At 42.2% G+C, this 26,730-nt stretch overlaps 3 protein-coding genes across 10 annotated transcripts; 1 reads left to right on the top strand and 2 right to left on the bottom strand.

Annotated features, from left to right (window-relative positions):
* Positions 1–246: 246 nt before the first annotated feature.
* apela (apelin receptor early endogenous ligand) lies at positions 247–2,255 on the bottom strand. The gene is made up of 3 exons (XM_053856894.1): positions 2,020–2,255; positions 734–832; positions 247–659 (listed from the first exon to the last, which is right to left on the bottom strand). Exons 1-2 carry the CDS (start codon positions 2,096–2,098, stop codon positions 735–737), a joined length of 177 nt encoding a protein of 58 aa, XP_053712869.1. The 5' UTR covers positions 2,099–2,255; the 3' UTR covers positions 247–659; position 734.
* marchf1 (membrane-associated ring finger (C3HC4) 1) lies at positions 1,818–24,447 on the top strand. 8 transcript variants are annotated; one of them, XM_053856885.1, is made up of 11 exons: positions 1,818–1,893; positions 2,000–2,074; positions 2,187–2,287; positions 11,843–12,213; positions 17,454–17,507; positions 17,797–17,867; positions 18,160–18,963; positions 19,136–19,316; positions 19,375–19,519; positions 21,882–21,926; positions 22,003–24,446. In XM_053856885.1, the coding sequence occupies exons 4-11, from the start codon at positions 12,133–12,135 to the stop codon at positions 22,323–22,325; spliced, it is 1,704 nt and encodes a 567-aa protein (XP_053712860.1). In that variant the 5' UTR covers positions 1,818–1,893; positions 2,000–2,074; positions 2,187–2,287; positions 11,843–12,132; the 3' UTR covers positions 22,326–24,446. The 8 variants fall into 8 exon arrangements, with proteins under 8 accessions (XP_053712860.1, XP_053712859.1, XP_053712865.1 ...); XM_053856884.1 differs by having other exon boundaries at positions 1,840–1,905; XM_053856890.1 differs by having other exon boundaries at positions 1,849–2,074; positions 11,843–11,883; positions 11,986–12,213.
* On the bottom strand, positions 22,766–26,532 carry tma16 (translation machinery associated 16 homolog). The gene is made up of 7 exons (XM_053856893.1): positions 26,395–26,532; positions 26,211–26,314; positions 25,876–25,913; positions 25,714–25,798; positions 25,400–25,548; positions 25,284–25,326; positions 22,766–23,432 (listed from the first exon to the last, which is right to left on the bottom strand). Exons 1-7 carry the CDS (start codon positions 26,395–26,397, stop codon positions 23,288–23,290), a joined length of 567 nt encoding a protein of 188 aa, XP_053712868.1. The 5' UTR covers positions 26,398–26,532; the 3' UTR covers positions 22,766–23,287.
* Positions 26,533–26,730: the final 198 nt, after the last annotated feature.

The following is a 26,730-nucleotide window of genomic DNA, read 5'->3' as shown; positions in this document are numbered from 1 at the left end:
TATTAAACACTAAAAACCTTAACTAGTATCCAACATTTAGTTTTGCTTTTTTTTAATTATATGTGTATTATATTTATGCCTAATGTGTTATTTAATCTAGTATATTTTTGTTTAGTAGGTAATGCCTTTTTTTTTTTTCATTTAATCCCAGATTTAGACTCATTTTTCCAAAGTAGTCACAAACTCCACAAAAACATTTTTTTGTTTTTCATTTATTTAAAAAGTATTAAATGTATTTCAATAATAATCTGAAGTGCATACATACAATATAAACACTTTATAGGAATATAGCTCTGCTCCGGAAACTCCTCCAGATCTTTGGTCCGTAGCCTTCAAGTAAGATTTCGGCTGCCAGTCAACAAGTGTTGGCATTGTGCAACTGGACAAACACCAACTCTGTTGACAGCAAACAACCGCCTCAGTAACATCTCGGCGTTTGTCTACAGGCTTTAACGATGTGCCGCCATTCCTCCTCAGATGGTGGGTTTTCTTGGCGACTCTGTTTTTAAAAGGTACCCAACAGTGGTGCCTCTCTGAGGTTCGAGTGGTGGGTCCTGAACACAGTCTTCATCTCCCACTCAGGTTTGGATCTGTGATGTCCTGGCCTCACGCCTCTTGCATCACCAGTTGTCATCCTTGGTTTTTTTTAAGCCTTTCACCTGCAATGCAAGGAGAATTGTGAGGTGCGCTCCGTCACACATGGCGGATGGTGATATAAACCACACCAACTTACCTCAGGGGAAAGGAACTCTGGAGTGGAGCGGCAGGCAGCGCCGGTGTGGGCAGTGATGTCTGTGGTACTTCCTCCTCAGGTTCAGAAAATCTGGAGGGGGAAAAAAAATGCTTTAAATAAACAAAATATCTTTGTGATCCTCCCAACTTTATGTGATCTCTCTGGTGTTTACACTCTGCCTGAGGTATGTCTCAGATGTCTTAATGGCATACTTGTGAAATGACACTCCTCAATTCCATTTATAGGGTCAAGAACCTAACACGTGATTATTTTTAATAATCCCTAATAAATCCAGTGTCATCCCGCGGTTCACAGGCCGGTCCCAGGAAGAGAGATAAAGCGCCAGATGACTTTATGACTGCGCGCTCCTCCTCCTCCTCCCTCCGCTGCCGGGCTTCTCTGTCCTGGTGCCTGCAGCCTGCTGGAGGCCTCGCTACACTTGGCACTGCTCCGCCATGGCATGTTAATAAAGCTTAAGTATTTGCATGGCATTTTCACACCGGCGACAACAATGGCGCACCGGAGCGCCTTCCAGCGGCGGACAACGGGGGGGAAGGGGGCGCTGTGCGTGATCCCCGCCGGCGCTCGCATCTTCATCATCCTCCTTCACCATCGTCACATGACCCCAGTCACGTCCTCAACACCACCTGTTGCTTCACGGTTTTAAACGCCGTCATAATATATTGTGATACAAATGAATTTAGCCTCTTCATCAGATAATAAGAAAATACGCAACATGTTGGACTTAAAACCAGATTGAAGCAGCTATTAAACTACTATAAAACAATCCTAACTATAAATGAATGTGTCTACTATTTTAGTAACTATTTATACGAGATTTTTTTAAAGAAAAAAATGATTGCATAAAAAATCTGCATTTGTTAACAAGCAAGTCGTGATTTATATTTATCAACCCTACACGATATTTTTGGTTTGAATTTAAATAAAAAAAAATAAATTAAAACGACTGAATTTCTCAGTCAGTGTGACTTGTTTTTATTCGGACGGTCTTTGAACGCACCTTCAGAAACGGCACCTGCAGAAGTTGGCGTCGCTTTTATTTTACGTAACTCGACAAAAATTTCTAGATTCAACCCTAAAATGTCGTGTTTTCAGTGAAGATAAATGAAGTGGTGAAGCGCCGCCATCTCTTTCATACTGTGAGTTAATTGGTGAGTAAAATGGCGAATCACAACAACGCGGCGTTTGAAGTTTATCAGGGTTTTTTTGTTCATTCGTATTGAACGGAATTGCGACATTTATCAGTGGAAGTGTTTCTGAAGTCTTACCTGGCCTGGCCGAGGAGATGGAGGTGACCGCAGCCAGCAGCAGGAGGAGCAGGTACATGAGGTTGAAGATTCTCATTTTCAGATATTAAACGAGGAAGAAGTCTCTCAGTAAAACTTGTATATCTTCAGCTGAAGTTCAGCCCGAGTCTCCCTGTCTCTTTCAGTCCAGATGGTCCTCCAGGGGAAGCGTCCAGGAGAGGTTCCTCTCTTCAGTATGTCCAGCCAGAGTGGGATTGTCCTCAGGACTGAGAGCAAAGTGACAAAGGTACCTCTCCCCCCTTCTCCTTTATACTGCCTTTAAAGGGAGGGGGCAGCCCCCTCCACGGCATCCCCCCCTTCCACCCCAGCTCTACCACACACTGGTCAGTCGTGCACATATTGACCCCACATGTGTAATTCAAATGGCAGGAAGCCCCCTCTTTACCTGCCAACTAGATCATTCACAACTCCATCAGTATGTGTGGCTTCTTCAGAAAAATTAAATTGCGTCTGGGTCAGTAATATATTCTAGTGATGAAGCGACCAGATCTCCCTCCCTTCTGTGGTGACCCCAGCCCCCGCCTGGGCTGCGACACATCTGCAGTGGTGGCACTGATGGGGGGTAGAAGTTACAGGGTGGGGTTGTGTACGCAGTGAGCATCTTGAAGAAGAGCTCTTGACTGAATGAACCGGATGGACACTGACGTCTAACCACTGACTGAGGCTGAAGTTGTCCATGGTTGGATATTGAACTATAACTGGAATTCTGAAATGAATTCTAAACTGAATGTGATGTCAGTCACTCTCATTCACGTTCAGAATTCTGCTCCATCTCCGTTGACTCAAGGCTGTGGACTGGGATTTTTATCTTTATTATTTTATATCGGGCATTTTGATATCGATACATCCCAATAGATATATGTGTTAAAGAGGTCCTGTGTTTGCTAAAGTCATGTTTCAATTTCAGGTCATTATTTGATCGATTCAGTTTGACACTTGAATCCTTTTAGATTCTTTGCTGCTTCAAAGTTCATTGGTTTATAACTCCATGCTTTTAGGACATAATGACAGGTCAATACATAAAGGTTCCTGTGAAAGCAAAAAGAATGGGTATGTTACATTCACTATACACAACGGGGAATTAAAGTGAAGTCACAACACACCACAAAAAATAACAAAGTTCTGAAGCTGCTAGAAAGTGAACCCACAGTGTGTTGCTCTAATTTCTTGTCTCTCAGAACTATAGGTTCGTATTGCCAAGAACCTCACGATACAAAGCACATCTTGGTACCGTCATATTCACTGTATTCTGCACTGTTCAGTAAAACAAATATTCAAAACCAAAAGGACAAAGTAAATGAGAAGTAATGCAGTGTTACATATGTACACTTAACTTGAAAACAAGTTTGTCACAAACTAGAGTGAGGTTAAACACATTATTATACTTGTGTTTGCTTCTTCTAAAAACTGGCTGTTGTTATCTTGCTGGCCATATTCTCTCCCTTTACCTGTGACTGCCACGACAGGAAGTGCTGTGGTGACTCTTCAGCGCCTTAGCAGTGTGTTGAAGTTACATTTTAGATTTGTTTGTTTTTAGGGGTGTGACTTGGTATAAAAAATCCACTTATTCGAGGTTTTATGATCCATTATTGAAGGTCACATTGTAATATTTGATAACAGGATGATCCAATTTCATTTGAATTTTTACACATAAGCTCAAACACTGCAGTGCTCCACTGCACAGATCATCATTTTTCCTGCTTCAGCTTTTTTTTTAAAACTTAATTTCCATCCATTTAATCTCCCCCATGATCGGAATCAAATCACTTTATTTATCCGCAGGGAAATTGCTCCTGCTCCAAATAAAGGAGTAATAAAGAGTGAGAAATAGAAAGCACGTAACATAGAATGTTACTTAAACAAACTTGCAAAAATAATAATGTTTTAAAAAATAAAAATAAAAATTAAATTTGACATCACATCTGGGTGATTTGCATCAATGTATTATTTTTGTCTGCACAATATTAATCAGACTTAATCCCTGAAGTCCCAGCCCTAGTATTTTTACAAATAAAATACAATATTTAGAGATGAAAATTGATGTTGAAGGATAGAGTATAATTTTGCATTTACTCAAGACTAGGATGAAAGCATTTGTAAAGTGGACGGGTGCAGCAGAGGTGGGGGTGTAGTGGAGCTCTGGAAGAGAATTGGTTGCATGTGTCTTCATCACAGGATCCACTAGACTGATAACACTGTCCATGTTTAAAAATGTTCCCAACTCTATTGGCACATAGAAATGACTGGTCTTGACACCTGGTTCTTGTAGGACTTTAAATTGAGTAATTGTAGTAGAGTAAGTAGTAGAGAAGATGAAAGTTTAATGGCGCCATTGAAGAAAAAAAGCTCTTCTATTTGGTGAACAGCTGCTTGTCATACTCTGACCTGAACCTCGTATCAGTAGATGTGTCTGTCGGTGAAAGATTTGGAATATTTTCTCATACTTATTAAGGTCCATAAGTCTTCCGTGGCTGTTATTGAACTGGTGTGCAGGGCCATTTCTGGAGTAGCTATTCCAATGTCCACCCAGGGAGAAAAGGTCTCTGTGGAGATTGTTAGAGAAATGGGCTGAAATGTCCCAAAAAAGTTGGTGTCATTGATGTAAGATTGTGGCGAGAGGAGGCCTCGCTCCAAGTCGTCGCATGTTGTTTTCGTCACTCTCCAGCCAAAGCGCTCCTCTGGCTCCAACCAGCCACGTGTTGTGGTCTCATTAGTGTGTCTGCTTTCAGCCGTCTGTGTGGAGCGACTCTCCATTCAGCGCTCAGCTAATGAATTAACACATTAAGATGAAATGTCGGCCATTACATGTGAATGAGGATTAGAGAAGCCGCAGGACGCTGATGGACCGCGGGGCTCAGACTTTGAACAAGCATCTGGACCCTCAGCTCACTTCGGACCGGAGGAACGGAGAAGTCGGGGACAGAATTGTGTCGCTGTTGCGTGCCTTTATTGCTTTATGGTATTTGCAAAAATGTCGCTTGAAATGACAGGGATTCCTCATGTATTTGGGGAGGCCTGGGACACTAGAACACACACACATTCATCCTGCTACAAACAGCCAGCTCCAGTATGTAGTTTGTTTCTGAAGCAAGCTGCACTTAGCATATCAGCAGCCATTGTCTTTTAAAAAACTTTTTCTGCCTATTTGAATATGCTAATGTGGCAGCAATTGTCATTCAGAGCCAGCTGCTGTCCTCCGCTGGGTCCCTGTTGCCAAATTTCACTGGCTCTCTCTTCGTCCCTTCAACAAGTGAATCGTACCTCCACACAGATGTGGGACCAAGAAGAACGTGTCGTAATATTTGCTCTTCCTGGGGCTTATACGTCTTGACAGGGATTACCCGGGTTGCTCAAACACTCCCCTGGCGAGAGGGGCAGACACACACACACACACACTGGAGTCACACGCATTGCTGAGTCCCAACTGTCTATCTAATGTGGAATGACATTGTTGGCATTCCAGCGTTGCGCTGCTTCACAAGTGCCACCGATCAGATCATTAATTTAATTGCTCAGTTGATGTTAATGTTCAGGCCACGCCAAGTTTTTTTTAAAATAATAAATTGTATTTGTATTATATATTAATTCAAAATCAATTCCTTTTCATCTCCATGAAATAGTCTTTTCAGTCATACTTTATTATCGTTGGTTAAAAATATTTCAATATCATATATTATTTTAATAACGTCATTTGATAGATAGTTCCCATAAATGAAGTGTACAACTGGAGCACTTGCCTTTTTATACACGATCGGCAGGATATTTAAACTCAATATCAACTTTAAATTGATTATTTTGACAGTCAAGTTGTCAAAATATGCTTGGATGCAGGGCAAAAACAATCCGGTGGCTAGTAACTGAATTGATTGTTGATTTTGTATTTCCACCATTGTTGCCAATGGATTGGATTTTTCTGAATGTTTTTTTTATTTATTTCACTGTTTTATAATCAAATACACTATAATTATTCATCAAAACTATAATATAATATACAACTGACCATAACTTACATTTATGGTCAGTTGTATGCTACAAAAACACAAGTGAATATCTGTGTGTGTGACCTCAAACACTGTCCAACAGCGTTTGTTTAGTGTTTATAGTGTTTGAAAAACTGCTTTATTCCTGGACAAACTCACTTGCCCACACATAAAGACACATTCTTCCCGTCAGTATTTCAACTATTTCAAATATTTCCATACCCCAAAACTTCAAATGAAATATTTAAGTTTATTGTGTAATATTTCCTTTGGTCTTTGTGGGTATATTCATCAGTCTATGACAAAGAAATCTTAGTTTTATATTCCTCCCTTAATACCTTATCTATTGTATGCCCTTGTCCTTAGAGTGTTTTCAACAGATTTATAAACTGTTAAAGCCTCTGAGTAAAAGTACCTGCAGTAGTTGTGATCTTTATGACTCCAGAGGAAGCTTCACACTCCTCTCATGAGCTGCTTCTTCTGATCCCATCATCTCCTCTGATAAAGAACTTCCTCTCTGATAAGTTTGGTGGAAGCACAGTGAGCCATAAAACGCCTGTCTTCTCTCCCCACCCTCCCATTATTGTTTGTACACAGCATTATTTACCTGTAAGAGAACAGTACGGCGCCTTTGTTTCAAGCTATCAGTTGATACTCATGGAAGTAGATCCATGAAATAACTTCATTGGTGAAAAATAGGACTTCGATTCCTCTGAGCTGGTCAGTACAATTCTTAATATAAGTTTCTGTATGTGGCTTATTTCAAGTTATCAATTGCTGCCTTTTCTGAACCACATCTGGAACAAAACCATCTAGACTGTGGGGATTCTCCCAGGTCAGAGGTCAATAGTCTATTCAGGCTCTAAGGGATGACGGCAGGTGCTGCACCGAGAACACAAAACAGGCCGAAGATCCAGCCAGCGGGCTGCTGCTCGCTTTATAGTTTCACCATATCTAGACTGGTTCCTGTTCATTATGGTTCAACTTTATTTAACTGACATTTTAAGTTCTTCAGTTGAGAACCTTTTAGTTTTTGTAGGTGGCTGCTTGGAGAAGTAAATGTAATAAATGCTTTGCAATACAAAATACTGTTTTAGTCAAGCTTTAATGAAAGGGAGGGATGGTGCTGGGATAAACCTGGGAAATCACATCGGGTTAAGAGAATTTTTTGGAACATAATAATGGTCGTAGTCGAGGCTGCTGTGGATTTATTCAAATGAAATAACAAGGACAAATGATCTTCAGCTCTCAGTTTTCAGAAGCCCTTTGTTATGACTGTTTGGTTTGAAATATTCCTTTTTAAAAGAAAAACATTTTGTTGTTATCCTAGTTTGTCTTCTCCATTTTTTAAAATAAATGATATTAGAATTAGAGGAAAAAAAGTTGTACAGGTATACAAAGGAAATAAAAGTGAAAAAAAGTGAATTACCGGATCAGCATCAGGGTAGACCAAGATATATAGTCAAAAATAGAAAAGAACAGGACAAATAAATAAAAAACAGCATATAAGTAAAGCACTTGAAACCCTGTGTCTTCTTGCAGATGTTTCCTTGTTTTTATTTGGAATCCCGGGGCGTCTTCTCTTGTGAGAGTCTGGGCCTAGCAGGAGTCTTGAAATGTTCCGCTGCGTCTGAAGTTTTCGGGGTGTAGTCCCGTGTCAGCTTGTGTGTTTATTGTCATTTGATGGCCGGCTTGGTTGTGTGTCGTTAGGGTTGATAGTGAGCCTGTTGTCATGCCATGCGGTCGCCGGCGTTAATGAGCGCTGTGGCCAGCCAAAGCTTAATTACTCTTAAGACCCCTTATCTCCAATTGCCCAATCTGACCCCGATGGACACATATGCACATGAACAGCAGTGGTCAGGCAATACACACACACTCTGTGTCTCCCCCTGCCTGCAGCCCCTCCTCCCTCCCTCTCTCTCTCTCTCAGTGACAGGCTCTCTTGACTGTGGACAAACAGCTCTGCCTGTTTTCCGGAGCGGCTGCTTTCCTCCGCGTCGGCATCTAGACGGCTGACTATGGAGGATTGACGGAGAGCTCGGGGGTCAAGGGGCAAACTCAACAGGGTGTAGCCGCTAACCCCCCAGGTTGTCGCCCCACATGGGTATCAGAGGCCAAAAGTCACCCGGTTTGTTAAAGCCTAACCCAGACACAGCGGCCACTCTGTACACACAAGCCGCGCTCTTTTTAAAGCGAGGTATTTCGGGTTCTCAGGCTCGCTGGAATGAAAGACACACATGGCATTGTGCGGCGTGACGGTGATGGTTTCCCAACTCTGGGCTTAAACAGCAAGTCAAATAGGCTTTGATATGAAGCAGAAATACCAGTTAAATACAAGCTTAATTGAAACTTTGAAAATAAATATTATAGATGCATTTTGGATAAGACGCTTGATCCTTTTCAGTTGTTGTTAAGCAGCAGCCACACAAGCCAGTTGACTGAAGTTGTTCTCCTTTGACTTCTGCTGACGCAGCGTTTGTCTGGTTCGCCTCAGGTTTTTGTCACAAATTTTTTTTATCATCGACCTGATAATAGGTAAAGCTTGAAGACATGGATGTTACATAGGTGTCACAATATGTCAAGCATAAAATGGATATAAAGTGGAATCTTTTGGGCATTTAAAAGTCCTGTCACGATAACTGTTTTGACCAATCTGAACATTTCTGTGCTCCCTCCCAAGTGGCGAGTAAATCCATATTCGTGGCCCGTAATAACAATTTTCGGTGTCATGCTTGACAACGGCTTATTTATTTAATGTTTTATAAGCAGAGGTAGTTTGGGATTTTGTTTAAAGTATGCAAAAGTCATCAGCGAACACCTCTACTTATCAGAAACAATTCAGTGGTGAATTCTAAAAGTCTATTGTGAATGCATTTACATACTCCTCCAGCAACAAGTTAGCCCACCATACCATACTACAGTGTCTGATTTTGCTTCTCATTCGAGGCCCATGTAGTTCAGAGCTCAAGATAAAATAACCTGCGTCCGTACATTTCTGTACTTGAGGCCGGTTGCGCCTTTGTGAAATCTTTTTCTTCAGGGTTTGCGCCCGGCGTGTTTGGTGATCACTCTGTGTTTGGGGGAGGAGCTTATCTCACTGTTTTTTCCGTTGTCTGCACCTGAAACAGTGGGAACATATCAGTGGTCGAATGTTCTGCTGGATCTGTTGTTATCAAGCGTTACCTGCATGTGGCTGAATACAGAGCGACGCCAAGCTGAAGAGGGAGAAGACGACGAAGGCGATGATGATGAACGTCAGCTCAAATCCAGTGAATGGCTGGTCCATTGACTCAGACAATTTTATCTTGTTACTTGGATGTCATCCATCATATTCACCGTCTGTCAACACATTGCTCGTGTTAGCTTGGATTTTATTGTTTGTGTATTAAAGAATTTTAAAAGACAATTTTTTATAAAAATTCTAAATATGAAATATCATTACCTTTCCATTTTTTTTAAATCATAACAACATTGTAATTTCATAAATTGTGAGCAAACGGGCGGCAATACTTCAGTTCCACCACCAGAGGGACTTATAACACAATTGAGTTTGTTGTGGAAGCTGAGTTGAAAAGGCGATGCTCATTTTTTGTTTGCAGCAAAATTATTTGACGAGGGACCACTTCATGCCTAAATAAGATGTTAAATATGCTTAAAACAGCAATATTCAGTGCCAGTTCAAAATTATATTATATATGTGTTAAAGTGCTAAAGCTGTGAGGCCTGGAAGCCACTGCGACAACTAGCCTCAAATGGGGGATCACCAGAAGGTTTCCCCTTCTACACGATGTGCCCAAATATAAACCCTCAACTTTCTGTGAAATATTCTTCTGTCCCAAACGCAGCAAGTGTCCCATTCTGAACAGCCTGCTCGACTGAGAGTCTGTGACAAATGACACTGCGTTACTAAATAGAAACACTTGATCAATACACAAAATTGATCCCAGGTTTGGCACAAAAATAGTTTTTAAAAATTAAGCTTTGACCCGAGATATAATGCTTAATTTCACTGTCATCTCACATTGTTACAAACGATTGAGCTCCAAAATTGAAACTCAGATTTTAGTGCTTGTTTCTTTGCTGACCCATAGAGTCCAGCCTCTTCTAGTTTTTGGTTCAGCTCAGAGTCACAGATAACCAGAGTAGAACAGGCATGATAAAAAGCCTTACCTATTATTCTTAAACGTTGAGATCAAACCTGCAATAGAAAACGTCCTTGTCCAAAAACCCAGCTCAAATGTTTGTTACATTTTCTGTTGCAACTCCTCGCTGCCACATCATCAAAACACAACCTCGAACAAAGTCCACACACGCTTGAGGCCACACCTTTGTGCTGGTGTTTCATAGCGCGCACACACACACACGCATACACACACATGCTTGACACATTATCTTTAATAAGAAGTCCGCCCCAGTGATGTATAAAAGATTATTATACCGTGCCAGACTGTTTTAGGAGGATGGCACTTACCAGAACATCCATGTATATAGGCCTGTGTTTGTCTCTGTGATGGGCACTTCCCTCATTGATCGTCTCTTCAAGTCAAGTGTCAAGTGACAAACACCAGCGGGCTGCAGCTCCCCCAGCCTCTCCGTCATCAGCCTCCACTGCCCACTAACCATAATGAAGCTGGAATTGCCAGCAAAGGTGAATCACTCCGATCAATCTTGAGCGGGAATGTCAGTGGACCCGCTTTGTTTGATCATGTGTTTTGATCTGGTCTTCAGAGGAATTAGAACGAGGCTGTGAGAATAGCGCCCAAGTAGATTCCCAAATCATTCCGTGATCCATTCCCTCACCTGATGTTCAAGACCGTGCGCATAATTCTCAAGGATGGATACAGGATAGGACTGTGCCATTCTTGTTATCAGAAAAAAATGTTTTTAATTTGACATTTGACTTGCAGATAAAGCTGAAACTAAGGCGAGTTACTCACTCGATTTCACTAGGGAGCCATACATTGTTTCATGGTCAGTTGTCTGGTTTTTACTGTTGAATATGGAGATGATTTTTCGGTTCTGTTTTGTCAGGATGAGTTCCACAGTCAAGAACACATACAGTCATGGTACATTTCAGCGGTGAATTGTTTGGTTTGTGTGATCCCTTGTGTTACCTAACCTGTGTGTAATAGAAGTCTGCTTTCTCACTTCATGTTGTTGAACCAACTGCTGTTTACTTTGACTCCTCCCACGCTGGCAACACAACAATAATAACAATTGATTTTAATCTCATCTGTTGACATATGTTGACAACAGCTTTCTCATAAGATGGATGCATTTTGATTTCAAATAGCTCTTGTATTTTATCTCATTCAAAGTGAATATTTATCTCAGTCTCTAATACTATGTACTTACATCTGTACACCTCCCCAAACTTTATAACATTGCGTCCAATGTATTACATACAATACTATATAAACAATATTTCATCTTCCATTCCAAGGAGATTGAAAAGGAGTAGAGTGAAGAGTATTTTTATTAATAGTTTCTGCCCCTTGTTTCCTTGTGTTTTGTGTGCAAGATGAACAGATACTTGCTAATGTGACACTGACAGCTTCCAGTCCCCGATTAATCTTCGTGCACGCGCATGTGTTTTCTAGCCATGTGTACAGTTCACGTAAGCTTATTATCAGCGCCACTGGTCAGAGCAGAATTGAGGTAAGTCTAAACCCTAAATCCTTATTGACCGCATGCTTATTAACCAGCATGCGAGAACAATCCAGGCCCTGAAGAAACACACACAGCGAACAGTTTCCCCGCCGTCTTGTAAGGGGCTCAACTTGGCCGTCTCTCTCGCCCAGCAGGAGGTCTGCCGAGGAGCCGGAGAAGGAGGGCCGAGGAGGTGATGCGTGTTATTGGGTAGCTGACTGTCGCCATGACGACCTCCCTTCCAAGCGTCCTCATCGCTGTGTACATCAGTGACGTGGTCTGCCTCCATCTTTAGACCACTTACCAGCGGAGGGAAAGATTGATTTTGGAATACACAGCATCGGTGGAGCGGCAGAATGCAGCCTGGACATCTGGTCAGCGATCGGAGATGCTGAGTCTAGAGGGAATGCTGTGGAAGTAAGTCCAGAGTGCGAGCAGCGAAATGCCTGTACAGCAGATCACCGTGGTTCCTGTTAAAGAGACAGCTGGCAAGAGTTCCTCACGCTCCAAAGAAAAAAATGAGGTTTGTTTGAGTTTCTTTCTCCAAATTCTGATGTGATTTGACTTGCTTTGTTTTTAAACACACTAGAGCAGCATTATAGTTACTATTAAGGTACTTTTACATATCGGCACTCTTTCTAAACTTGTGATTCTCCATCGTTGCTGATCAGCCTTGCATATTTTCTGCGTGTGGTGGACAATGTTTTTGTAGAAAACTTCTTCCCTTCCTGTAGTCAAGGTGTCCTAGTGAAGTCACGCTGTGACACAAGCAACAACCCAGATCAGATGATGAATGGAAAGTGACAGACAGTTTGCATAAGGTCCTTAATTGTTTTGTTTTGCATGTTATTTTTGGGGTGAGAAGAGCTTAGCGTGGAGGCAAATCTCGTCATTTGACTGGCTACAAGCTGCTTAAATAAGATGACTTTATTGTCAGAGCAGCCAGCTCATCTGTCGTAGATGGAGTGTAAAGGTCAGTCATGTGTCACTGGCTGAGAGGAGAGCCACTGCCTCTTTTTACAAAACATCAATGATCATCTTCCTCCGGAGTTTTTTGAGGACCTCTGTCTTCTGTGGAGACCAGCTGTCGATCTTGTATCACGTGTAAAGATCGGTCTCCACTCTGCCAGAGGTACAGCTCATGACCTCAGTCAGTGGTTTTGATGTGAGGCCATGTAATGAACACGTTAGATGTCGGCATGTAGGTGGTAAAAATGGCCACCTGGGTCATGTTTCATCAGCTATGATTCTTTCACAACCCTCTGTTGGTTGTCTCGTTCTTTTCTCATTGAGCTTGATCGTCGTCTGTGTCAGTTCTAGTGTTTTTGGACTAACAAATTCACCTAAAAATGAAGAGATCAGATCAAAAGGCAGCTCAATTGGGACTTGATGCCTCCGACCAATATAATGACATGTATGTAAGAGAAGACCTTATGTATATAGTAAACAAGCAGACTCACTGAACGAAAAGCATTGTGCAGGTGGGTTCTCTTCTGGTATGAACACATATATCAGCATCTTTAAAGAGGAAAGTTCAAGTACAAATAATTCAGATTTCAAAATCTGGATTCATGTTAAATCTATGACAGAATAATCTTGTATCCCACTTTATGGAGAAGCACCAACAAGCTCATTTTGTGCGTTTTATGACTTAATCTTGGGTGAGCAGTGTGAGATTTTGGACATGTAAAGGGGCCATCAGTGATATTTTGAAAAGACATTTCATCTGAGCGAATGTCATTTTGCGGCAACAAAAACCTTTAGCGTCAAAAAATGTTACTTTTACCTGGGGAGTGTTCAATCTCACGTTTTTGTTTGCGTTTCAGATTTGTTTTTGCCCTTGCTTTTTATTCCCCAAATCTCCAGGAATCACTTAGGAGTCGCTCTTTTAAAAGAGCTGAAATTCACTACTAGTTTAGCCTTTGCTCAGCATTACAACTGTGCCAACAGGGCGGCCGATATCAGAAAAGAAAATGCTTTCTCTGAACAGGCTGTCACTAGCATGGCTGCCACACGATTTTCATTCACTCCAGTATCTTAAAATAGACATTATGCTTGAGAAACCTGAAGGTCCGCTCCTGGTCACTTGTAGCTGTATGTCTAATTATGACCCGCTGTCTGTGTAATCAGTGGTGCGACCTTTGACCCACGCTACTGCACCTAATCCACACAGACATGGATGAACATCAACACTGTTTCGTAATATGTGATAATCTGTCCACATCAGTTGCATTCTAAAAGGTAATGAGTGTTATGAATGAAAATATTTTGGCGCTTGTCTCATTGTTGTACGTCTGTTGTTTCTGCTTTGTGGGGAAAACATCTCTGGAGTTGTACTGTGAAAATGGAAAATGGCGAGGAGGAATGTAAAGATGTTTAATTGGTAGAAAAAATCCTTTGGAAAAAACACATAATACGCTTTAAGTCAGAGGTGGGCTGTTAAATTCCCTAAAGGGCCACATTATAAACTGTAACTGTTGTGAGGGGCCACCATGCCAAAAGAAAGGCAGCGGGGACTAAGAAATGTGATGGAAAAAAAATCTTAAGTAACTAGGACAAAATGAAACATTAAAGATTCAATCGAAGCAAGGATATTAAGAAGTGTAAATATGGCATGAAACCTATAAACATTTTCAATTTAATATGCTATTTAATTTGAATATAAATAATAAAACCATAGCACAAATATCCATGAAATATTAAAAGGAAATTAATTTCAAAATATATTTTCAATTTTCTTTCAATGTATTTTGAGGAACGAAAAATACTCATTAAGATGGCAGACGAAAAAGAAATTTTAGTCCTGAACATGTTAGAATTACTGTTGAAGTAGTAATGCTAAGAGAGAAACAAGACAAAAAATAGTCAAAAAATAACTACTTATCAGTTATATAGTTTTAGTCTGACCTCGTGAGGGCCGCAAAAACACAGACAAAGGTCCGCATATGGCCCCCAGGCCGCATTTTGCCCAGGTCTGCTTTAAGTAATAATGTAAAATTATAAGTAAAAATTATAGAAAATTACATAGAAGAATGATTATCTGCCAAAAACACGACTTGTGAAAAGCTGTTAGCATAACTGAACACGATGACAAACTAGTGGTGAGTCAACAAGTGAAGAAACTTAATAATAAAAAGAATTTTGACTCAAAATGGCACTGAAAAACAATGGAGCCACACTTTGGTTAACTGTAGATGAACAACAGTTAAGGGTTGGTTGCACACGTGCTTGTGTGAAACATCTCCACTGAAGGGAAGTCGATGTTCAGAGCCTTTAATTCGAACCACGAACATGCACAGAAGGCTATTTTGGAGAGACAGACCCCCTACGTGTGATTGACTTGGACAGCTCTATGTGCTCCTGCGTCCTGTGGTGCTGGATGGGATTTGAGGATTCAGAGCCACATGGCCTTTTTTAAGAAACAATATTCCAGGTTTGCTGAAGTTTGTTTTCAACTGTGGGCCCAAGAAATCTGGCCACAACAATCACCGGACTGTTCTCAAACGGTCCTCTCACCAGCTGATCCGTGAAATCCTGTAACTAAAATCCAGGAACTCGAAAGAGCCATAGTTTGCAATGAAGTTGAATTTATTCTTAAACCAAAGCGTCTTACACAGCAGGTGTTCAAGCGTCCACTTCCTCCAGGCGCTGTGAACTCCACACTACTAATTTGAAGGAGGCAAATCCTTTTATCAGCTTACTTGCACGATGAAGTCTCTCACTTGTTGCTGTGTCTTTTTTGAGTGAGTTACACTGTGTTATCGCATCTGTGTCTGTGTGTGGGCTGCAACACGCATCCTCTGTGCTTTGTGTGCCAAGTTTAAAAATACTACCCAACCAAAACGTCCTGTTTTCTCCCACCCAAGAACAGCGTCTGCCAATCGCATTCTAAGAACCACGTCTCCCGGTGTTGTGGTCGTGAGGATTTGATCATTTAAAATATAAATAAAAACAAGCTGCTCAACCAGTGTTAACGGTCATATCACCCGATGTGGGGCGGTATCTGTATCGGTCCCATCATGGAGCTCCCACGTTCCTGTGTCCTTGCCTCGTCTGCCAAGTCCCACTGAGGGATCCCAAAATGTTCCAAGGTCAGAGGGGAGATTATCTCTTTCCACCTGTCGTCTTTCAGCTGGATGTTTCTGACAGTGTGACCTTGTTTCCGCTCTGCTCCAAGTCTCTGACAGATACCTGGGTCATCAGCGTAAGGAAAATGATCACAAGTGGTCTCATTGACACAGCAGTTTAGTGCAAACAAGCCGTGAAATTCATAAGCTGATATCAATATAGAGGCGACTCTCAATTCTGAATTTGAAATCTAGTTGTGTGGGTCCTATGACTGTCTCAAGTGGGTGGGCGCGTTCTCAGGGCGTGGGCCCAATGTATAGCAGGACTCCAGTGAAGGCATGCTGAACTGGTTATCTTAAATAAAAGTTATGTTTATATAGAGTTAAGTAATATATAAAAATACATAAGAAAATTGGTATAAATATGACGGGGCCCATTTGTGGAAGAGATATTAATAAAAACCTGCCACAAAAATGTTCTTTTACTAATATCACACAGCATATTTAAAGCTTTAAAATATAAATCTGGGAATATGTAGAGGGTAAGAAATGTTGCTGTATATGATCTAAAGTGCAAATATTCTATCAAGAAATATTTGTTTTTCAATACATTTCAATAGACATTAGACAGGGATGGTACAATAAGTCACATTATTATGCAGTTTTACATGGTTTTAAATGGTTATCTAAATCTACGGATGATTTATAGTTTAAACTTTTGCGTGCTTTTGTGATGATAGTTGATCACAGGTGAAGGGTGGAGAACGGACTTGTATTATCAGGACCTTTATATAAAATGAAGTGTATCATATTAGGTGCTGTTGTATGATCATGTCGAACAAGCGAAGCTCAAAACCAGGAGCTGGAGTGTCAGTGAGGCTTGAACTTAACAGTGCCACATTGGATTTTGTATCCTCATTTCTCTGTACTAGATATTTCCCGAGACTTCAATAACAGACAGCTGTCTTGTGGTACTGCAATCTGGCCCGCTGTTTTTGAATAAACTGGACTGTTAGAATTTCAACTTTTTATACATGTATACATTTTACTCAAAACTTCTTTTTCCTCATTACGGAACAGCTTGAGGTTCTTCAAACAAGTTAAAAATAAATGATGCAGGAAGCAAAATGGGCTTCTTCTTCACACATGGCCATTGTTTATTGGGAACTCAGGTCACAGCAAACCTCATTACTTGATCCTCTCCCGTCTCTGGAGGTGAACGAGGGCACAGAAGAGTCTGATGGCTGGTGTCAAGGTCAAACCCCGCAGATCAGACTCCCAGCGCTGTGGGAAGCTGTGGAAAAAGTGCTTTAAGTTGTCTTTAAATAGGAACACATTGCAGGCTTCTAGCTGCGGCGCTGCTCAGCACAGTGCGGTAATTGGATTGACTGGTTTTAACTCGGGTCACAATGAAGCAACTGGGACATGCTACCGTGCATGACTCTTAGACAACAGCCCTTGACCTTAAACCATTAAACTCCCTTTTGAATCTTCTTGGTTTATATATGCTGTTGTGTTTGCGCCGCCACATCATTGTGTCAATCTAAATACACAGTAATCCTTCTGTCACTACAGACCGGGACTCGGAGAGATCCAAGGTTTTCTGTTTCCACATGGATTCATTTAGCTTATTCCAACTTTCTTCCACATGTGGAATTAAATGTCCTTTTTTTATTCCCACACCGTCTCTCCTCAGGGGCACAGCAAAGCACCCGGACGCTCAGGGAGTCGGTCCAGTAACATCTCCAAGGTAGCTCTACTATACACAACTACACATGTCTGACTCCTCCATTAGTTTTGAGATAACTCTGTGTACAGAAGGAGGCGGGGTTTTGGGTTACAGTGCTGCACACCCATGACTGACACCTGACATCCTGCTTCCTCCTTCACTGGCATCCACATCCTCCTCCCTAGTTATCACACATTCACCCCCACCTCCATCTGTGCACCTGTAAAAAGCTGCTTAAAATTATTGAAATGCATGCGGTGTCAATGGGTTTAAAATAAATAAAGTGTTTCCTCCTTCCTATCTGCTGCAGGCGAGCAACTCCACAACATCTCAAACAGCTTCCAGAACGTCTGTTGCTCCGTCCTCTCAGGATATATGCAGGTGAGTCTTCAACTTTTATTGCACCCAAAACATACTTTGCTCTGCACTGTGACATAATTTAAGCCTCCTAAAAACAGTCAAATTTTACTGCAACAATTTTCTCACAAGTGATCCTGCTTTCTCTGGTTCTCTGTTTCTTCTCTCCCTGTCCAATAAAGGTCACCTAGACCTAGAACACCTAGTTTTTCATCCTAGCTTTTGCTGAACATGAACTCAGTGTGCCATTTGTAAAGTTTTCGTTGTCACTCATGTTGTCTTTATGTTCTTCATCTGTGTGTCTGTGTGCGCTCAGTACGGTTCAGCTTCCAAGCTTAGAGGAAGATGCCCCTGAAATACATGGTGAAGTCAAGAGCACTAAGGCGACTGCAGCAGCAGAAACAGCTCCGGCCTCCACCACTCAGACTCTGAAGAAGCAGGTGAAACGCAGACATCGGCGGAAGCGAAGCGTCTGCACGCCCCTGGACTGTGTGGAGACGAACACCAAACCCGAACAGGACAGTCGAAGTGAGCGGAGTCAGAGCCTCAGTTCCGAGCGCAGTGAGATCGTGGAGAAGCGGGAGCGGCCTTCCAAAATCCGGAGGGAGCTCCCGCCTCGCCTGCGCTGCGCGGCTGGTCACGTCTCCGACTCCTCTTCTGATGACACGTGCCAAGCGTCTCGCAGCTGGAGCAAAGAAAAGGCCCGGAGAGCCGGCCGCCGGCGCAGCAGCACCAAAGGCGCAGACGAGATAACAGAGGTCATGGAGCTGCAGTCAGTGGGCTCCGACGACGGGAAGGAGAACCAGCCGCTGGTGAAGGATGAGGGCGGGCTGAAGAAGCGGCACAGCAGCAAGAGTTTGCTCAAGAGAACAGGCCACGCTTCACAGAAGGAAGACTCTCAGAGTCAAGACAAGGAGAAGAAAAGCAAGCGTGGCTCGTCTCGCAGCCTGTGCAGCAGCTCGTCCGCTGCAGCCGACGGCGAGGAGCTCATCACCAAGACGTACCAGGAGAAGGGGACTGGAGGTGGAGACATGTCGGTTCCTGTTCCGCAAGGACACTGTGTTGGGAACGGCGGCATGACCCGCCTCTGCTCGGATGACTCAGAGATGGAAGTGTGTAGGTCAGTGTGGGGCCGCGTCTTGTCTTGTTTTTCACATCCATCTTTAAACCTTTTGTATTCTCATGATTATTCTGTAACACCTTTATATGTCTGAACTATTTTCTGGCTGCAGTTGTTTTATTTCTTCCAGGTTATTGGTGTTGGTGCTGATATCTCCCATACCTCTCTGCAGGATCTGCCACTGTGAGGGGGACGACGAGTGCCCGTTGATCATGCCTTGTCGCTGCACCGGCAGCTTGAGTTTCGTGCACCAGGATTGTCTGAACCAGTGGATCAAGTCTTCGGATACTCGCTGCTGTGAACTCTGCAAGTTTGACTTCATAATGGAGACCAAACTGAAGCCACTGCACAAGGTACACTCCGAACTGAGCTGTGGCTCCATGACTTCTCATGATCCGCTCTCACCTGCAGTGGGAGAAGCTACAAATGACAACCAGCGAGAGGAGAAAGATCTTTTGCTCGGTGATGTTCCACCTGTTTGCGATCGTGTGCGTGTTGTGGTCGATCCTCATTCTGTTCAGGAGAACCACTGAGGAAATTAAACTAGGAAAGAACGGTCAGTACCGCCTCCCACCCCTCACCCCGAAACCAGAGTCAAGAGACTGAGGACTGGAGAATATTTCAGCATTAGAGTTTCTCGCTCACAGCAGATCCACATTTGTTGTCCTGAATTGGATTTATGGTATATATTATGGTATATATATTGGATTTGTTATCCTTTGTTAATGCTGCAATATTTTTCCAGTCCGACAGACAGGCTTGCACTAGCTGTTCTGTCTCCAATAGCAAAACACTCCTGGTGTAGAACAGTCAGATCTCCTTCACAATACAAGTCAGCACCAGTCAATCTGACGTCTTCTGCCTCTGGTTGTTGTGTGTCGTAGACTTCCACCTGAGTGAAAGTGGTGCTCTCTCTGACATTACAATAGTGTCTGCAATAGGCTTAAATATTTAGTGGTAATACATAAATTGTACTTTACACTGAAATGAAATATTCTGAAATGTTTCAACTCCACTGCATTGCAAAAGAAGAAAGTTCCCATAATTGAACTTGACAGACAGACTTTGTTAATGGGAGTTTCTCTCTGAGAACCACCCGCACGCTTGGGAAAATACACAAGCTCCACTCAGAATTCAAACTGTTGTGCTGAGAGCCTGCAGCACTACCACTTTTCCCACGTGCTGATCAGCTCACTATTGTTGGCGAAGTCTTTTTTTTCCCCATCAAATTCATTCATGCTTTGTGGCTCCTCCTTCTCTAATACATGTTGGTTCAGAAATATTTTTCTTGTTCTCTTATATGCTCATAAGTTCCAGCACTATACGGTTGTGGCTTGATAATTTTGCCTGATGAATAAAATTAATAATTTTTTTTTTTCAATGGGGTCATAACACTTTGAGGAAATATAGTTAACAGTGTAATTTGACAGCATTAGTGATGATATTTTTTATTTAAAAAAAAAATCACTTGTTTTGGAAACACTTCTGCTTCTCTAAACTGACAGCAGTGTAGTAGAGCAACAGTCAGAACCTTGCCACCAGATGGCACTGTCTCTCGTAAAATGTGTGGATTCAAACCACTGATTTTCTTAACAAAGAGCGCCATCTAGTGGCTTCATGAAATTAGGACATTGTTTCATCAACCCTGCAATACTGTTTCATGATGCCTCAGATGCCCTTCACTAGTGAGGTGGTGTGTTTTGGATCATGAGCAGTTCCTTTACTCCTTATTGTTATTGAGGCCCACAAATGGTTTACACCTTGTTGTGAAGCCTCTCTGGTTAAGTGTCCGATTGATAGTAAACTTTGGCACAATGAATTTTCACAGCAACAGATTCCAAATGTGTCCAGCAACACATTAAATGAACTGCAGACCTTCTATCGGCTCCTTGCTAATGAGATTAGGAGGGACTGACACACACCATGGAACAGCTGAGCAGCCACTTGTCTCATCCTTGTTGGTCCCTCAAACCAGCTGTTGTAAGTCATACAATGTATACGTGAAATTCTGCAGTTAAAGAGTCTCAAAGAGAATTGATTCAGAATTGTGTCGCAGTATTGATGTACTTGACTTCAGTACTGGGACAAATAATGAAAGCTCATTATATTTTCAACTTTCCAGAAAGGTGTTTTTTTTAGTGGATACCTAAAAACATTTTTGTTTTTTGTTTTCAACAATTTTGTTTTAAAATCCAAGCTTCTCGATTGCAATGATTCCTTAAAATAAGATCAATAGATAGAAGATCTTATTTCTAATGATCATTAGAAGACACTATATATATATTTATATATATATATATATATATATATATATATATATATATATATATATATATATATATATATATATATATATATATATAGTGACCTCAGTGAGTCTTTCTGTGGGGTTTTATTATTAGAAATCTAGTGAAGCCTTACACATTTTAATCTTGGATACCTCTGGATAAAAATGGCCCTCAAAGTGTTGAATAAACTGCTTGAGCTTCAGTGAAGTTCTCGAAAGATGGTTTGTTCTCCTACCTCCGCTGCTCCTCAAGTTTCTGTCAAAAATACTTTTTAAGATGCTGAACAGGGGCTGGATGGCCAGGATTACTGTTCAGGACCCCTTGCGGTCAGAATCGTTCCACTCAGATTGTGGCCCAGTTCCTGCTGAATTCCCTGAAGTTTTCTATCTTTTTGAGGAGTGGAGAATGAACCTGCATCTCATTTGTTAAACTTGTTTCTGGGACTTGAGGAAGCTGATCCAATTAAAAATAGACCTTTTGATATAGTTCCAGGGCTCAGCTCTGCAGGTATCTGGGATTAAAATGGACTCCAAACCTCACCACCACAAAGCTGGTGAATACGTTCACCCCCGTAGACGACCCCTAGACGCCTTTATGAGACAGATTTAGAAGTCACGCTCTTGATTGCAGAAAGTTTGTGGCGGGTTTCTCTCCTGAAGTACTACTCAGCTGAGGGTAAGCTACGACCGCACACACATCATGACCCACCGCCTCCCAGCAGGGGGCGCTGACCGCCGCACTGTGTCCCCAGGGGTGCTGGAGTGGCCGTTCTGGACCAAGCTGATCGTGGTGACCATCGGTTTCGCCGGAGGCCTCATCTTCATGTACATCCAGTGCAAGGTGTACCTGCAGCTCTGGCGCCGCCTAAAGGCCTTCAACCGCATCATCACGGTGCTCAACTGTCCGGAGAAGAACGTGCAGAACCCGGAACCTCGGCCCGGCAACATGACCAACGGCAAGCTGGAGGCGCCTCAGGCCACCAACAGCTCGGCCCCCGCCGCCGCTCCAGAGACACACACGGACTCTGATATGTCGGTAGAGAGGGCGGTGGCACCGGTTCAGAGCCCGGTTTGACTGGAGTCCTGGTGCCACATCTGAGATTAGTGATATTTTTTTATGTTTTTTTTCAGCTGCTGTTAATGAGAAAAGGCTTGTGAAAGAAAGGAAGGAGAGAAAAGCTGCTAAGAGAAGAGAAGGTAGATGAGGATACTCTGAAGGTTATGAAACGGTAAATCCATAAACCTTCACCTTTAACATACTTCTATCTGCAAATCTGCCTCCTTAACCTTCGCCTGCGCGTATTTGATATCCTTCACTAAAATGTCTTAAAGGGCTGATCAATTCCTCAAATTCATCACTGAACAGTGCAGTTTAGGATTGTACACGACTGAAGCGCCGTCCTCCATCTGAACTCATAACCGATTTTCATTCAATAGACTTGGATATAAATGATATATTTTTACTTGATATATACACATAACTTTTTCATGTATTCTCTTTTAAACTGGATGTCTGGATGTTTTGCTTGACCTGTCTTCACTTGGTTCTGACTGTGACTTGCTCTCTTCCAAACACAAGTCTGCTGCTTATCCTGAACCTGACTTGACCATCTTAGCCAACACCTGCTGACTCATAGATGTTTTAAAACCACTTTAATTCAGTTCCACGTCCAGCAGTGATGTCCTAGCACACGCTCATCCTGGTATTTTACACTCGTGTTTTTCTATTGTAACTGAGGGGTCAGCTGTTGTTTCACATGATAAAGTGTTAGAGTGACTGACTGCTACAGCTTCGACCACCCAGGTCCGTTCTTTAAAAGGATTCATTTGGAGTCGTATCATTCTCTATAGTTTTTCATTACTGTGTTGTTTACAGTTCAGTTGTATCCAATGGCACGTTCAGGCTGCATTATAATAAAGGTAGAACCGCCGTCACAGTCCTGCTCCTGTCACGTTTCTTCTCTGAGGGAACAGCACATCACACAGTCTGATGGATCCCTGCTGCCGATTCATTTTCTGCTTCATTTTCATTCAAGTTCAGTCGGTCATCAGCACCGCCTCATCCATTTCCTCATCCACATCGTGGTCGTCATCACCGCCGTCGCCTTTTGACTCCAGACCTTTGTTCGAAACCTTGCGGAGCTTTATATTGGGCAGCTTTTGAAGGTCGCCTGTCCACTCCCTGCCAAAAAAACAAAATTATGACATGATTCATTGGCTTCACCACCAGGGGTCTAAACCTCATACTGTTCAATTTCATGCCCAGTTTTGTCTAATATGAGGTGATTAGAAAACTCTAGGAAATTAACCTTCGAAACAGGTAGTTAGGAATACTGGAGTACTGAAAAATCAACCAAACGTTTCAGTCCCTCTTTAGGTGTGTATTGGCGCCATCTAGTGTCGTCTAGTAGTTGGCGACTTTATATGACATCAACGCTATACACTTACTTAGACTTTCTTTATTGTCATTGCACAAAAACATATCACTATATGATGGCAACGAAATTTAGGTCTGAGGCCTCCGGTTTCCAAAAACAAAACTATACGTCCAAAAATAAATAAATAGATAGATAAATAATAATAAAATAATAATAATAATAATAGATAAATACTAGTCCAGAAGATGTACAAATAAACAGTATTGCAGCTACTGTCTAACATTCAGCAGCCTGACCAGTTCCTCTTCTCGCAATATAGTACACATGAAATTATTTTGGACCTTAAACCCATAGCATTAGCATGTAACAGAAGTCACAGTTGAGGAAGAAGACACGATCACTTCAGCACCAGAAGAAGAGCCATATACAGTTGTCATCATTTTGGCCCTGTTCCACAATGACTGAAACACATTCATATATATCGAATACTTCCCCTTCCCATGGCACTTGACGTCTGGAAAGTAAACCCCAAAGATAACCAAGGAACTACAACTCTTTATTTCTCTGTTGACCGTGTGAGAGTAAAAACATACTTTTTAGTCGAATTATCATCAGGATATAATGGATAGTAATAGTCCATTAGGTCACAGGGTTTGAGAGTGTTTCACTGTATTGTACTGGGTTTGCATCGTTCACATTCTCCTGTTTCCTGACCAATACGGATGGGCGATATGGACAAAAAAAGTTATCGCGATAAATGTTAATAATAATAATAATAAATGTTGGCGATAACGATAATTATCATGATAAATACATTTTCATTCTATTCCAAATAGAGTCGTCTGCTGTGTCTCATGTCTCTGAACAGTTGACTTGAACTATGGAGCAGTCTGGACACGTTTCCTCGATGCTATTGAAGAAATACTAGAAATCATGTGAATAAATGATTATAGTCATATTCTATTCTCCAAATCATGATACAAACTGTCAGTCCTTTGTCTTGTCTGTCTGTGATGAAAAATCTTTTCACAAATCTGTCTCCTAAAATGGTTGTTTTTCAAGATTTTACTCATACTTTTGAAGGTTTAGAATTTGTTGATGGTCCCTAACTGATGCCGGGTCATAGCGCTGCCTGTGAGAGTGTGTCCGCGATCAGTGAACCCTAATGGGGACGCGGAAGAGGATGCCGCCGCCAATACCGGAGCGGAGCTCCGTCCAATATCCAACTATTTTCACCAGTGTTTTCGCCGAGGCGCCAGCGCAGCAGGAGACCTGCATGTGTTGACGTGAACCAAGGCGGACGACCGCGTCAGAGAACCTATGAGGACCACTCCATCTAATAAAATAAACACAGATCCAAAGACTCAGAGTCGACCAGTGTCATTATCAAAGGTTCCCTGTATTAAAAGTAAGTTAACTATGAAAGTCAACCACACTCTCCACAACCGTCACACGCTGGTGTTGGCTGTCAAACGCCGCGGAGCTGGAGAGCGTGGTGCACCGTCTCGTCGTGTGCAAGTGCAATGCAGCGAGTGAGCTGTGTGTTTATCGAATTTATGGTGAGATGCAGAATTGTCATTGTGGAGAGAGTTTTTTTTCCCTACTGACCAATTGAGGACAACTCATCTAATGTTGCGCATGTGATCTGTTCTCACCTGAAAGTCTTCAGATGTTTGGCATTGATGATATCTGGAATCTCTGTGGAAATACAGCAGCGTGATGTCAACACAAGCACAGAGAGACGTGTAAAAAGAAAAAGAAAGTGACCGACCGAATCCGTTGCCCTCGAATAGAGCTCGTTCCCGTTCGATTGTTTGCTTGATGACGTTTTCTCTGGCTCCATGGAGACGACCCTGGCGACCTTTGATCCCATTCACCAACTCAATCTGCTCGAGTTCTGAATCGAACCTGTGGAGGTACCTGCACACGCGAGCACAGTGTTATCCACCAATGGATGACAGCATTCAGATCAATTGATGAAAATCATGAACCTACTTTTACTGAATTCTGAAGATTAATGCACTCATTGAAGATTTTCAAGCTACATTCAAAACACCTGTGTTGTAAGTAAAGTTAACTCCAAACCTTTCAATTATTTCGCAGGCATCCCGTCTTGTAAACGTCGCCTTTGCTGGGTCCAGTTGTTTCTGAAACCACAACAGCTTCTCGCCTATATTCACACAGGTAGGAGTCATGTCAGTGTCAACACACACGGTGAGAACTCCTTCAGAACAAGCGTCTACTCACACACTCCACTGAGGCGCACAGCTTTGTCATTTCTTTGTCTGTGGGTTGACAGGAAACAGAATAGACATGACTGTTGGATTGGACAGGTGTTGGCATTCACCAATGGGCGTGGTAAGTTCACCGTAAATGTTATATCGTAATGAATACATGAGACCATACTACAGTGTAGATATTTTCTTTAAAATACAATAATACAGTTACGATGATCTTTAACATCAAATGACTCTTGATTCAGCAGCTGCGTTATACTCTTAAAACACGTGTCAACTTGCGGTATTCTCGTATATTATTAGTTCGTTAAACAACGTGCGTTTAAGACCATGCACACTTCTCACCGGTCCTTCTTCTTGAGTCGGATTTCCTCCCGGGCGAGGTAGGCAGCTTTCCTGCTGAGCGGGTGAACAACCTTGTCCCCCACTTTGGCTTTCTGGGCCTTCGGCTGTAAAAGAAGGTGTTTTTAACACCGTCTCATATCATTCGAGTTACCACACAATAGCATGATCCTCACTTCGCTCTTACCATCTTTACCCACAACTCGTGGTCGAATGTTGACAATTTAGCCGGAAGTCGCTACCACTCCTGGGTCCGTCAGACAATTACGTCCGGGGAAAATAACGAGAACTGAAAGGTTCCGGGTCTACCAAACGACTACTTTTACGATTAAAAACAAACATATGATGTAATGGCATATATACCACTGTTTCCGAGCTGTTCTGAATAGGCGGAATTTAGAAGGACTCAAGAACGCGATAGTTTCGTTGTATACCGGCACAGAACTCTGCCGCTCGCTTTATTGACAACCCCCTCGACAGCCCCACATTTCCGTTACACCTTCAAAATAAAAAGAGCCACGCG

This window comes from Synchiropus splendidus, chromosome 2 (genome assembly GCF_027744825.2).
Source record: "Synchiropus splendidus isolate RoL2022-P1 chromosome 2, RoL_Sspl_1.0, whole genome shotgun sequence".
Taxonomy (NCBI): Eukaryota; Metazoa; Chordata; class Actinopteri; order Syngnathiformes; family Callionymidae; genus Synchiropus; species Synchiropus splendidus.
Note: the sequence above shows the minus strand (reverse complement) of the source record. Positions and strands in the feature narration are given on the sequence as shown.

Bases quoted from the DNA above. Each gene is read 5' to 3' on its own strand.
- apela (XM_053856894.1), bottom strand. From the start codon at position 2,098: ATGAGAATCTTCAACCTCATGTACCTGCTCCTCCTGCTGCTGGCTGCG. The intron at 833-2,019 runs AGACTTCAGAAA...GCATTTTTTTTC, and splicing joins CTCCTCGGCCAGGCCAGGTA to CCCCTCCAGATTTTCTGAAC.
- marchf1 (XM_053856885.1), top strand. From the start codon at position 12,133: ATGCCTGTACAGCAGATCACCGTGGTTCCTGTTAAAGAGACAGCTGGC. The intron at 12,214-17,453 runs GTTTGTTTGAGT...GTCTCTCCTCAG, and splicing joins GCTCCAAAGAAAAAAATGAG to GGGCACAGCAAAGCACCCGG. The intron at 17,508-17,796 runs GTAGCTCTACTA...TATCTGCTGCAG, and splicing joins GGTCCAGTAACATCTCCAAG to GCGAGCAACTCCACAACATC.
- tma16 (XM_053856893.1), bottom strand. The intron at 25,914-26,210 runs GTGAGAAGTGTG...GTCAACCCACAG, and splicing joins CGACTCAAGAAGAAGGACCG to ACAAAGAAATGACAAAGCTG. The intron at 23,433-25,283 runs GTGAGAACAGAT...TTTTTTTGGCAG, and splicing joins AAACATCTGAAGACTTTCAG to GGAGTGGACAGGCGACCTTC.